The sequence below is a fragment of the Salvelinus namaycush genome, chromosome 34, assembly GCF_016432855.1.
Source record: "Salvelinus namaycush isolate Seneca chromosome 34, SaNama_1.0, whole genome shotgun sequence".
Lineage (NCBI taxonomy): Eukaryota > Metazoa > Chordata > Actinopteri > Salmoniformes > Salmonidae > Salvelinus > Salvelinus namaycush.
Genome location: NC_052340.1, coordinates 40,496,132 through 40,510,693, shown reverse-complemented (window position 1 = coordinate 40,510,693; position 14,562 = coordinate 40,496,132). Strand labels below are relative to the sequence as shown.

Here is a 14,562-nt window from a genome sequence, read left to right as displayed (position 1 = left end):
TCCTTCACTAACCTAGAGGAGGACCCAACCCTCCACTCCTTCACTAACCTAGAGGAGGACCCAACCCTCCACTCCTTCACTAACCTAGAGGAGGACCCAACCCTCCACTCCTTCACTAACCTAGAGGAGGACCCAACCCTCCACTCCTTCACTAACCTAGAGGAGGACCCAACCCTCCACTCCTTCACTAACCTAGAGGAGGACCCAACCCTCCACTCCTTCACTAACCTAGAGGAGGACCCAACCCTCCACTCCTTCACTAACCTAGAGGAGGACCCAACCCTCCACTCCTTCACTAACCTAGAGGAGGACCCAACCCTCCACTCCTTCACTAACCTAGAGGAGGACCCAACCCTCCACTCCTTCACTAACCTAGAGGAGGACCCAACCCTCCACTCCTTCACTAACCTAGAGGAGGACCCAACCCTCCACTCCTTCACTAACCTAGAGGAGGACCCAACCCTCCACTCCTTCACTAACCTAGAGGAGGACCCAACCCTCCACTCCTTCACTAACCTAGAGGAGGACCCAACCCTCCACTCCTTCACTAACCTAGAGGAGGACCCAACCCTCCACTCCTTCACTAACCTAGAGGAGGACCTAACCCTCCACTCCTTCACTAACCTAGAGGAGGACCCAACCCTCCACTCCTTCACTAACCTAGAGGAGGACCCAACCCTCCACTCCTTCACTAACCTAGAGGAGGACCCAACCCTCCACTCCTTCACTAACCTAGAGGAGGACCCAACCCTCCACTCCTTCACTAACATAGAGGAGGACCCAACCCTCCACTCCTTCACTAACCTAGAGGAGGACCCAACCCTCCACTCCTTCACTAACCTAGAGGAGGACCCAACCCTCCACTCCTTCACTAACCTAGAGGAGGACCCACCCCTCCACTCCTTCACTAACCTAGAGGAGGACCCAACCCTCCACTCCTTCACTAACCTAGAGGAGGACCCAACCCTCCACTCCTTCACTAACCTAGAGGAGGACCCAACCCTCCACTCCTTCACTAACCTAGAGGAGGACCTAACCCTCCACTCCTTCACTAACCTAGAGGAGGACCCAACCCTCCACTCCTTCACTAACCTAGAGGAGGACCCAACCCTCCACTCCTTCACTAACCTAGAGGAGGACCCCACCCTCCACTCCTTCACTAACCTAGAGGAGGACCCAACCCTCCACTCCTTCACTAACCTAGAGGAGGACCCAACCCTCCACTCCTTCACTAACCTAGAGGAGGACCCAACCCTCCACTCCTTCACTAACCTAGAGGAAGACTAACACTTACTATTGTTTACAGTAGTGTGTAGTGCCACAACGTTATTGTGAGAGACACAGACAGACAGACAGACAGACAGACAGACAGACAGACAGACAGACAGACAGACAGACAGACAGACAGACAGACAGACAGACAGAGAGTGACAGACAGACAGACAGACAGACAGACAGACAGACAGACAGACAGACAGACAGACAGACAGACAGACAGACAGACAGACAGACAGACAGACAGAGAGAGAGTGACAGACAGACAGTGACAGACAGACAGACATACAGACAGACAGACAGACAGACAGACAGACAGACAGACAGACAGACAGACAGACAGACAGACAGACGGAGAGAGACGGAGAGAGTTAGAGAGACAGAGACAGAGACAGAGACAGAGACAGAGACAGAGAGACAGTGATAGAGATAAAGAGAGAGAGGCAGTGTAACAGAGAGACAGTGTAACAGAGAGAGAGAGAGACAGTGTAACAGTGAGAGAGAAAGACAGTGTAACAGAGACAGAGAGAGACAGTGTAACAGAGACAGAGAGACAGAGAGAGACAGTGTAACAGAGAGAGAGACAGCAGCAGAAAATTCTCATACACCTCCACATAAACTTAACTGCCACAATGATCACCTTGGTGGAAAAGGTGCAATGATAAAAGACAGTAGAATATCAACAGCTGTGTCCTCTACTACTAAAGTAGTTACAGGTTGGTTGTATTCATGGCCTCACATTGCCACCTGGTGGTCAAGACAGGTACTGAATACTAATGATGTCGCTGGGAGATTCTGGTAGGACACCTGAATAAGTGAATATTACTGTCCCCCAAGATGAAATCGGGGGAACGGCCTGTGGATCTGTCTCCAACCGTACGTAGGTTTGTACGTTTACTAATCCCATGTGATATCTCAGACAGCACTGAGCCAATCTTGAGCCCACTTAAGAATCTTAGGGTTCCCGAGTGGCACTGTGGTCTAAGGTCACTGTATGTCAGTGCTAGAGACATCACTACAGACACCCTGGTTCGAATACAGGCTGTATAACAACAGGCCGTGGTTGGGAGTCCGATAGGAGGGCGCACAATTGGCACAGCGTCGTCCAGGTTTGGCCGGTGTAGGCCGTCATTGGAAATTCGAATTTGTTCTTAATTGACTTGCCTAGTCAAATAAAAAATTATGGCATTTACCAATTGGCCCAAGGCTGTATCATTCGTGTTTACTTGCCTTGTCTTTGTTTGATGACAACACAAGATGACGGGCTCGGTTTGACCACAGGTCTCCTGCGCACCAACAGACTGTGTTAGCCCACTGAGCTAAGGCCTAGGCACTTAAAGTAAGGGAGCTAACAGGTCTAAGGTTAAAGGTTACTCGTCACGTGAACATGGTTGCACCAACTCCCAACCACCTCATTGACACCACTTCTTACGTGTCTGTTTTCACATTTCAACCACAGTTTCTAACCCCAAAGCATCCTTCTTTGGCAACTCAACTTCTCTCCTTTAGTGGTTTTCACACGAGCTGATTTCTGCTTTCTCCGCCTCTCTGACTCCTCGTCGTCGTCCCCCCCCCGTCGTCCCCCCCATCCCCCTTCCCCGTCAACCTACACTCACAGATAACACCCTTGGTGTCATGTTTCTTACCTGCCCGTGACAAAATGTTCAACATATTGACTAATGAAGCCCCAGTACAAGTCCTGTTTCAGCTCTGTGGTACAGAAGTGTCCTTTTTTTTCTTTCTCATCAATCTCTTTCCCAACTTCCTCTTCCACCAGGGCCAGTATCTTCAAGTAACACATGTTGTTCTGTGATAGGCCAGGGTGCTGTGGTCGGCTGACGCCTGAAATATAACGCCAGTATCTTCACAACATCTCCAGCTAACGGCAGGTTGGACCAGTCATCATCCGGTCTCAGACACACAGACTCCCTGCTGTGTGTCAGGACAGTCTATAAATGACCTTCTCACTGCTGTGTGTCAGGACAGTATAAATCACCTTCTCACTGCTGTGTGTCAGGACAGTCTATAAATCACCTTCTCACTGCTGTGTGTCAGGACAGCTAGTCTATAAATCACCTTCTCACTGCTGTGTGTCAGGACAGTCTATAAATCACCTTCTCACTGCTGTGTGTCAGGACAGTCTATAAATCACCTTCTCACTGCTGTGTGTCAGGACAGCTAGTCTATAAATCACCTTCTCACTGCTGTGTGTCAGGACAGATAGTCTATAAATCACCTTCTCCCAGCTGTGTGTCAGGACAGATAGTCTATAAATCACCTTCTCACTGCTGTGTGTCAGGACAGCTAGTCTATAAATCACCTTCTCACTGCTGTGTTTCAGGACAGATAGTCTATAAATCACCTTCTCACTGCTGTGTGTCAGGACAGCTAGTCTATAAATCACCTTCTCACTGCTGTGTGTCAGGACAGTCTATAAATCACCTTCTCACTGCTGTGTGTCAGGACAGATAGTCTATAAATCACCTTCTCACTGCTGTGTGTCAGGACAGCTAGTCTATAAATCACCTTCTCACTGCTGTGTTTCAGGACAGTCTATAAATCACCTTCTCACTGCTGTGTGTCAGGACAGATAGTCTATAAATCACCTTCTCACAGCTGTGGGTCAGGACAGATAGTCTATAAATCACATTCTCACTGCTGTGTGTCAGGACAGATAGTCTATAAATCACCTTCTCACTGCTGTGTGTCAGGACAGATAGTCTATAAATCACCTTCTCACTGCTGTGTGTCAGGACAGCTAGTCTATAAATCACCTTCTCCCAGCTGTGTGTCAGGACAGATAGTCTATAAATCACCTTCTCACTGCTGTGTGTCAGGACAGTCTATAAATCACCTTCTCACTGTTGTGTGTCAGGACAGATAGTCTATAAATCCCCTTCTCACTGCTGTGTGTCAGGACAGATAGTCTATAAATCACCTTCTCACTGCTGTGTGTCAGGACAGATAGTCTATAAATCACCTTCTCACTGCTGTGTGTCAGGACAGTCTATAAATCACCTTCTCACTGCTGTGTGTCAGGACAGTCTATAAATCACCTTCTCACTGCTGTGTGTCAGGACAGTCTATAAATCACCTTCTCACTGCTGTGTGTCAGGACAGCTAGTCTATAAATCACCTTCTCACTGCTGTGTGTCAGGACAGATAGTCTATAAATCACCTTCTCACTGCTGTGTGTCAGGACAGATAGTCTATAAATCACCTTCTCACTGCTGTGTGTCAGGACAGTCTATAAATCACCTTCTCACTGCTGTGTGTCAGGACAGTCTATAAATCACCTTCTCACTGCTGTGTGTCAGGACAGCTAGTCTATAAATCACCTTCTCACTGCTGTGTGTCAGGACAGCTAGTCTATAAATCACCTTCTCCCAGCTGTGTGTCAGGACAGTCTATAAATCACCTTCTCACTGCTGTGTGTCAGGACAGATAGTCTATAAATCACCTTCTCACTGCTGTGTGTCAGGACAGTCTATAAATCACCTTCTCACTGCTGTGTGTCAGGACAGATAGTCTATAAATCACCTTCTCACTGCTGTGTGTCAGGACAGTCTATAAATCACCTTCTCACAGCTGTGTGTCAGGACAGATAGTCTATAAATCACCTTCTCACTGCTGTGTGTCAGGACAGATAGTCTATAAATCACCTTCTCACTGCTGTGTGTCAGGACAGTCTATAAATCACCTTCTCACTGCTGTGTGTCAGGACAGATAGTCTATAAATCACCTTCTCACAGCTGTGTGTCAGGACAGATAGTCTATAAATCACCTTCTCCCTGCTGTGTGACTGAAGCCCCATCACTGTCTTTCATCATGCAACTGATAGCTGTGTTGTAGATACATGTTGATAGCTGTGGTCAGAGGGGTTAGGCCCTCTGTCAGGTGATAGCTGTGGTCAGAGGGGTTAGGGCCCTCTGTCAGGTGATACCATCATCCATCATGAATTGACTTTGTTTGTTTTTGCTTTTAAATGTTAGATGATAAACTTGATATTCCCGTGGGATTGTTGTTGTTGTTTGTTGACGTCAACAGCTGCATTAGTCTTCCACAGTGGACCACAGAAAATCACCACTAGACCAACCCAGTGTACGATGCCAAGTAGAGGAAGGGGAGGACTCAACAAGCTGTTATGCTATTGGATGGCTTAGGCCTTCTCCAAAGCACAATCCAACCACTGACAGACTATGATATACTCTCATGATTGCTTGGCAGCCCCTGGTTTCTAATAATATGGTAGAGAATGAACATTAAACTATCTACAATATACAGTCAGATTTAACAAAATATGAACCATTTTATCAAAAGTAAAACTGAACAAAAATATAAATGCAAGTTCATATAAGAAAATCAGTCAATTTAAATAAATTCATGAGACCCTAATCTATGGATTTTACATGACTGGGCAGGAGCGCAGCCATTGGTGGGCCTGGGAGGACATAGGCCCACCCACTGGGGAGCCAGGCCCAGCCAATCAGAGTTTTTCACCACAAAAGGGCTTTATTACAGACAAAAATACTCCTCAGTTTCATCAGCTGTCGGAGTGGCTGGTCTCAGAAGATCCCTCAGGTGAAGAAGCCTGATGTGGAGGTCCTGGGCTGGTTACACTTGGTCTGCGGTTGTGAGGCCAGTTAGACTTACCGCCAAATTCTCTAAAGCGACGTTGGAGGCGGCTTATGGTAGAGAAATTAACATTAAATTATCTGACAACAGCTCTGGTGGACATTCCTGCAGTCAGCATGCCAATTGCACGCTCCCTCAACTGGAGTCTTCTGTGGCATTGTGTTGTGTGACAGAACTGCACATTTTAGAGTGGCCTTTTATTGTCCCCAGCACAAGGTGCACCTGTGTAATGATCATGCTGTTTAATCAGCTTCTTGATACTGTCAGGTGGATGGATTATCTTGGCAAACGAGTACTGCTCACTAAAGTGGATGTAAACAAATTAGTGAACAACATTTGAGAAAAATAAGCATTTTCTGTGTATGTTACATTTCTGGGATCTTTTATTTCAGCTCATGAAACATGGGACCAACACTTTACATGTTGTGTTTATATTGTTGTTCAGTATAGATTGTAGTTGTTCCCAGTTCATGAAGTATTTTATATGCTATAGCAAGGGAATGGAACTTGCATTGTATGATGATGGAGGCTAGGCCTATTGTAGATATTGCAATATAGCTTATAATGAACTAATTTAAGTTATGTATTATTTCACATCAATATTGGAAATTACACTATTTACGCAAAGCAACCAAGCACAACATATATGTTATAGGCAGCACCATGGGTAACTAATGGACAGGTTACGTAGATATCTTACTGTGTCGTGAATTGACCAGGGGTTCCGGGTTACTGTAACTACGGTAGTCACCCTATCACCTCTCAGACGCGTTTCCATGGGAGCGAGCAGGCGCACGGAGGACTGGAGTCGCCGACGCCAATAGGTGTAGGCTATATTTGCGCCTGTAAATTGAACATCAACAACATACTATGATTACAGAACGGAGGCAACGGACCAAGAGCAGGATATTATAGACGTTTAGTTAAAACGGGAATGACGAGTTACCGGGTAACCAAGGAACCGATGTTGGTGAAGCGCCCAGCGTTAGTCCCAACGAAGTGGAAACGAGAACCACTCTGTTGAATGAATCGGTCTACCGGAGAGAACCGCACGTTAACAACGTTAAAACGAAGTCAGCCTATAATTGGAAATTAAGTTGAAAGCAGTAACGCGGAAATACGTAATATACCTGCGCCTAAAGACTTCATGGGTGCGATCATATTCGCGTGGATGTACATATAATTGGTCTGAAGACCCTTTGGCACATCCCTTTGGTGAGAGCGCTCTGAGTCAACACAGACAGCAGTGAGTACATTATAGTGATTGTAGTGAGTGGGATGTACATTTCTCTGAAAACACAGCTCAAAAGTAGCGTAGTTCCTCCTGTAGGGCCTCAGGGAACGACAGATCTGAAGGCTACGTATTCAGACGATCAGTTAAAAAGACACTTCCTGATAGGCTCCAGCTGTATAGTATGATGACAACAAATCATCATAGAGGAGGGGGGGAAAAATGTGAATGTGAAAAGTGTTTTGTGTGTGTGACAGGTCACGTTCCTCACCTGTCTGATGGAGAAGTACGAAAAACTGGCCAAGATTGGAGAGGGTTCATACGGTGTGGTGTTTAAATGCAGACACAGAGAATCCGGACAGATAGTCGCCATCAAGAAGTTTGTTGAATCAGAGGATGACCCGGTCATCAGGAAGATAGCACTGAGGGAGATACGCATGCTGAAGGTAGGAGAGATAAACACCAGGCTCTTAAACACACACACACACACACACACACACACACACACACACACACACACACACACACACACACACACACACACACACACCACCCTCTCACCACCCACTGTGTTCATCCCGGCAGCAGCTGAAGCACGTGAACCTGGTAAACCTCCTGGAGGTCTTCAGAAGGAAGAGACGTCTCCACCTGGTCTTTGAGTTCTGTGAGCAGACCGTCCTGAACGAGCTGGACCGACACCCCCGCGGGTACGTTACCTCTTATCACCCTGTCATAGCTCCCTAACCCCGCGGGTACGTTAACTCTTATCACCCTGTCATAACTCCCTAACCCCGTGGGTACGTTAACTCTTATCACCCTGTCATAACTCCCTAACCCCGCGGGTACGTTAACTCTTATCACCCTGTCATAACTCCCTAACCCCGCGGGTACGTTAACTCTTATCACCCTGTCATAGCTCCCTAACCCCGCGGGTACGTTAACTCTTATCACCCTGTCATAACTCCCTAACCCCGCGGGTACGTTAACTCTTATCACCCTGTCATAAAGCCCTAACCCCGCGGGTACGTTAACTCTTATCACCCTGTCATAACTCCCTAACCCCGCGGGTACGTTAACTCTTATCACCCTGTCATAACTCCCTAACCCCGCGGGTACGTTAACTCTTATCACCCTGTCATAACTCCCTAACCCCCGCGGGTACGTTAACTCTTATCACCCTGTCATAACTCCCTAACCCCGCGGGTACGTTAACTCTTATCACCCTGTCATAACTCCCTAACCCGGTGGGTACGTTAACTCTTATCACCCTGTCATAACTCCCTAACCCCGCGGGTACGTTAACTCTTATCACCCTGTCATAACTCCCTAACCCCGCGGGTACGTTAACTCTTATCACCCTGTCATAACTCCCTAACCCCGCGGGTAACTCTTATCACCCTGTCATAACTCTTTCGGGCCCAACCCAGAACACTTCACTGTCAGCTGCTAAAATAAACATGTGAAAGGCCTTTGTGTTGGTCTAACTCTCTCACTCTCAGGAACTCGATGACTGATCACCAAGATCATCTTTCCTGTTTCATTTAGTGACTCCTCACGTCATACACTTTGCCTGGTGGTTAGTCTGACCACTAGGCTGGACAGAATGAGGTAGGGGGAGGGAAAGATACGGGACAGAGAGAAAGAAAGGGGGAGATAGGGGGACAGACAAAATGAGGTAGGGGGAGGGAAAGATAGAGGACAGAGAGAAAGAGAGGGGGAGGGAGAGATAGGGGGACAGACAGAATGAGGTAGGGGGTGGGAGAGATAGGGGGACAGAGAGAAAGAGAGCGGGAGGGAGCGATAGGGGGACAGACAGAATGAGGTAGGGGGAGGGAAAGATTCGGGACAGAGAGAAAGAGAGGGGGAGATAGAGGGACAGACAAAATGAGGTAGGGGGAGGGAAAGATACGGGACAGAGAGAAAGAGAGGGGGAGGGAGAGATAGGGGGACAGACAGAATGAGGTAGGGGGTGGGAGAGATAGGGGGACAGAGAGAAAGAGAGGAGGAGGGAGAGATAGGGGGACAGACAGAATGACGTAGGGGTGGGGAAGTGGGGAGAAGGGGGACAGAGAAAGAGAGGGGGAGGGAAAGATAGGGAACAGACATAATGAGAGACAGGGACAGAGAGGAGGAATAGGGTCTGAACTACGTGGTGGGAGACCGTTGCTAAGAGACACTAAAGACAGAGAATGTTAGAAGAAAAAGTATTGTGTCAGCATACTTTAATTTACACATTACGCACGCACACACACACACACACACACACACACACACACACACACTTTTACAGAAGTGAAATGTAGTGTAATAAAGAAGTGTAATATAGATGTCAATAAAGCTATGATACAAAATAACTCAAACGTTAAAAAGAAAACCTTTCTAGCACGCAGACATTAGAAGTATTTGGTGTTTTATTAGGATCCCCAGTAGCTTGTTGTAAAAGCAGCAGCTACTCTTCCTGGGGTTTATTATGGATCCCCAGTAGCTTGTTGTAAAAGCAGCAGCTACTCTTCCTGGGGTTTATTATGGATCCCCAGTAGCTTGTTGTAAAAGCAGGAGCTACTCTTCCTGGGGTTTATTATGGATCCCCATTAGCTTGTTGCAAAAGCAGCAGCTACTCTTCCTGGGGTTTATTATGGATCCCCAGTAGCTTGTTGCAGAAGCAACAGCTACTCTTCCTGGGGTTTATTATGGATCCCCAGTAGCTTGTTGTAAAAGCAGCAGCTACTCTTCCTGAGGTTTATTATGGATCCCCAGTAGCTTGTTGCAGAAGCAACAGCTACTCTTCCTGGGGTTTATTATGGATCCCCAGTAGCTTGTTGCAAAAGCAACAGCTACTCTTCCTGGGGTTTATTATGATCCCCAGTAGCTTGTTGCAAAAGCAGCAGCTACTCTTCCTGGGGTTTATTATGGATCCCCAGTAGCTTGTTGCAAAAGCAGCAGCTACTCTTCCTGGGGTTTATTAGGATCCCCAGTAGCTTGTTGCAAAAGCAGGAGCTACTCTTCCTGTGGTTTATTATGGATCCCCAGTAGCTTGTTGCAAAAGCAGCAGCTACTCTTCCTGGTCTCCACATAAAACATGAAACATAATACAGAACATCATTAGACGAGAACAGAAAGTTGTGTTTGTGGCAGAAGTTGACGGCCTGCAGCGTCTGCCACAGTATACTCTTCAGCTGAACCTCAGGGACCCTGGAGGAGACCATGGCACAACAGGACGTTTCATAGAACACACAGACCGCTCTACCCCACACACTCTCCGTTCCCAAGACAAAGGGCAGTGTGTATTATATAGAGAGAAAGCTTCCTCCCTCGCTGCCTCACTACAGGTCCTTTACCCAGAATGCCGTGCAGCAGAAACTCAAGCCGCCCCTGAAAACAAAAGCTGTGGTTGCTAGGGGCGACATGCACACAGTTGCCCGGGTGATAGGGAACTGTTTAAAGCAGCAGTCCGTTTGGATGTAAAGAGAAAGGATCTGACAACATAACAATATCAGAATGATTATAGAGGAACGTTACATATCATGATGATTATAGAGGAACATTATATTGTAACGGCGGTCCTCCTCCTCTTCAACCGAAAAGGAGGAGTATTGAGGGAACCAAGGCGCAGCGGAGTTTGAACACATAATTTATTAAAGAAAACACTAAAACACGAACTAGACTAAACTAACAAAACAACAAACGGTGTAGACAGACCTGGACGACGGACTCACATAAACACGAAGACGCACGAACAGGGAAAATAGCCTACACATAAATGACGATGAACAAAATAAACCGAACAGTCCCGTATGGTGCGACAAACACTGACACAGGAGACAACCACCCACAACGAACACTGTGAAAACGCCTACCTAAATATGACTCTTAATTAGAGGAACGCCAAACACCTGCCTCTAATTAAGAGCCATACCAGGCAACCCAATAAACCAACACAGAAACAGAAAACATAGAATGCCCACCCAAACTCACGTCCTGACCAACTAACACATATAACAAACTAACAGAAATAGGTCAGGAACGTGACATATATATCATGATGATTATAGTTGAAGTCAGAAGTTAACATACACCTTAGCCAAATACATTTAAACTCAGTCTTTCACAATTCCTTACTTTTAATCCTAGTAAAAATTCCCTGTCTTAGGTCAGTTAGGATCACCACTTAATTTTAAGAATGTGAAATGTCAGAATAATAGTAGAGAGAAGGATTTATTTCAGCTTTTATTTCTTTCATCACATTCCCAGTGGGTCAGAAGTTTACATACACTCAATTAGTATTTGGTAGCATTGCCTTTAAATTGTTTAACTTGGGACAAACGTTTCAGGTAGCCTTCCACAAGCTTCACACAATAAGTTGGGTGAATTTTGGCCCTTTCCTCCTGACAGAGCTGGTGTAACTGAGTCAGGTTTGTAGGCCTCCTTGCTCGCACACGCTTTTTCAGTTCTGCCCACAAATCTTCTATGGGATTGAGGTCAGGGCTTTGTGATGGCCACTCCAATACCTTGACTTTGTTGTCCTTAAGCCATTTTGCCACAACTTTGGAAGTATGCTTGGGGTCATTGTCCATTTTGAAGACCCATTTGCAACCAAGCTTTAACTTCCTGACTGATGTCTTGAGATGTTGCTTCAATATATCCACATAATTTTCTTTCCTCATGATGCCATCTATTTTGTGAAGTGCACCAGTCCCTCCTGCAGCAAAGCACCCCCACAACATGATGCTGCCTCCCCTGTGCTTCACGGTTGGGATGGTGTTCTTCAGCTTGCAAGCCTCCCCCTTTTTCCTCCAAACATAACGATGGTCATTATGGCCAAACAGTTCTATTTTTGTTTCATCAGACCCGAAGACATTTCTCCAAAATTTACGATCTTTGTCCCCATGTGCAGTTGCAAAACGTAGTCTGGCTTTTTTATGGCGGCTTTGGAGCAGTGGCTTCTTCCTTGCTGAGCGGCTTGTCAGGTTATGTCGATATAGGACTCGTTTTACTGTGAATATAGATACTTTTGTACCTGTTTCCTCCAGCATCTTCACAAAGTCCTTTGCTGTTGTTCTGGGATTGATTTGCACTTTTCGCACCAAAGTACGTTCATCTCTAGGAGACAGAACGCATCTCCGTCCTGAGCGGTATGACGGCTGCGTGGTCCCATGGTGTTTATACTTGCGTACTATTGTTTGTACAGATGAACGTGGTACCTTCAGGCGTTTGGAAATTGCTCCCAAGGATGAACCAGACTTGTGGAGCTCTACAATTTGTTTCTGAGGTCTTGGCTGATTTCTTTTGATTTTCCCATGATGTCAAGCAAAGAGTCACTGAGTTTGAAGGTAGGCCTTGAAATACATCCACAGGTACACCTCCAATTGACTCAAATTATGTCAATTAGCCTATCAGAAGCTTCTAAAGCCATGACATAATTTTCTGGAATTTTCCAAACTGTTTAAAGGCACAGTCAACTTAGTGTATGTAAACTTCTGACCCACTGGAATTGTGATACAGTGAATTTTAAGTGAAATAATCTTTTTTGTAAACAATTGTTGGAAAAATGACTTGTGTCATGCACAAAGTAGATGTCCTAACCAACTTGACAAAACTATAGTTTGTTAACAAGAAATTTGTGGAGTGGTTGAAAAACGAGTTTTAATAATGACTCCAATCTAAGTGTATGTAAACTTCCGACTTCAACTGTATGTGTTTCTGAACTATTGACAACGACTAAGTATCCCTCTATAACCTCTGACCTCTGTATGTTCTATAAAACATCCTGTTGTGTCCTGGTCTCTTCCAGGGTCCCTGAGGTTCAGCTGAAGAGTATACTGTGGCAGACGCTGCAGGCCGTCAATTTCTGCCACAAACACAACGTTAGTTTCAGCTAATTCTTACTTCTAATGTCTGTGTGCTAGAAAGGTTATCTTTTCAAAATAACCTTTGAGTTATTTTGTTTCATAGCTTTATTGTCATCTATATTACTTTTCAGTTCTGTAATAGTGTGTGTGTGTGTGTGTGTGTGTGTGTGTGTGTGTGTGTGTGTGTGTGTGTGTGTGTGTGTGTGTGTGTGTGTGTGTGTGTGTGTGTGTGTGTGTGTGTGTGTGTGTGTGTGTGTGTGTGTGTGTGTGTGTTGCAGTGTATTCATCGGGATGTGAAGCCAGAGAACATCCTCCTCACCAAGACAGGAGTCATCAAACTCTGTGACTTTGGATTTGCCAGGATCCTCAGTAGGTCACACACGCACGCACACACACACACACACACACACACACACACACACACACACACACACACACACACACACACACACACACACACACACACACACACACACACACACACACACACACACACACACACACACACACACACACACACTACGGCCCGTGAGTACATTTGTGTGCGTTTAACATTTGTGTGCGTTCTATGTCTCTCTAATGACTAATTCAACAAGGAGCCTAAAGATATCAGCTGCTGTTCTGGCCTCCTCACTTCCACAGCAGGGAAGAGGAGGGAGGAGAGGAGAGGAGAGGAGAGGAGAGGAGAGGAGAGGAGAGGAGAGGAGAGGAGAGGAGAGGAGAGGAGAGGAGAAGAGCCAGCCAGTCAGCCGGCTGGTCAGCCAGTCAACCGGCCAGTCAGCTGTTAGACAGTCAGCCAATTAAGCAGTCAGCCAGTTAGCTAGCCAGTCAGCTAGCCAGTCAGCTGGTTAGGCAGTCAGCCAATTAGGCAGTCAGCCAGTTAGCTAGCCAATCAGCTAGCCAGTCAGCCTGTTAGACAGTCAGCCAATTAGGCAGTCAGCCTGTTAGACAGTCAGCCAATCAGTCAGCCGGTCAGTCAGTGAGTCAGAAACTTTAGCCAGTTAGTCAATCAGTTAAGCAGTCAGTCAGCCGGTGTCTCTATCTCTCTCTCGCTCTCTGTGTAATTTACATGTTATTCAATGTCTCTCTCTCTCTCGCTCTCTGTGTAATTTACATGTTATTCAATGTCTCTCTCTCTCTCGCTCTCTGTGTAATTTACATGTTATTCAATGTCTCTCTCTCTCTCTGTCATGGATCCCCCCAGTACTGCTGCTCATTCTGTTCACCAGTTCCTGAGGTCGACGTCACCGGCCTTCTAGGCTTCACTGAACTGGATTCATTATCATCAACCCCGGACTGTCTTGTCTGATTACACACACCTGGTTCCCATTTCCCCTGATTAGTATGTTATATATGTGCCCTCTGTTCCCCATTGTCCTTGTCGGTTATTGTTCCCATGTCCGTTGGTCGTGTGAGTACCTATGTGTTGTTTCAGCTTCTGTGCTGCGTGTTTTGTGTATTACGGGTCTCGTCCCGTGTCGTTCTACGAGGTTTACCCTCGCTCTTTTGTTTGGGTACATTCCAGTGTTTTGTATACGTGTTTTTTTGGGGCGTATTAAAAGCCCCTATTGT

General features: G+C 46.3%; 1 protein-coding gene across 1 annotated transcript in view; it reads left to right on the top strand.

The window, feature by feature from the left end:
• The first annotated feature begins 7,419 nt into the window (after positions 1 to 7,419).
• LOC120028536 (cyclin-dependent kinase-like 1) overlaps positions 7,420 to 14,562 on the top strand; it is a 45,517-nt gene continuing 38,374 nt past the window's right edge. Inside the window, exons 1-4 of the mRNA XM_038973727.1 lie at positions 7,420 to 7,587; positions 7,727 to 7,848; positions 12,933 to 13,005; positions 13,269 to 13,359. Of these exons, the coding sequence (XP_038829655.1) occupies positions 7,420 to 7,587; positions 7,727 to 7,848; positions 12,933 to 13,005; positions 13,269 to 13,359 (454 nt within the window). The remainder of the gene's footprint in view (positions 7,588 to 7,726; positions 7,849 to 12,932; positions 13,006 to 13,268; positions 13,360 to 14,562) is intronic.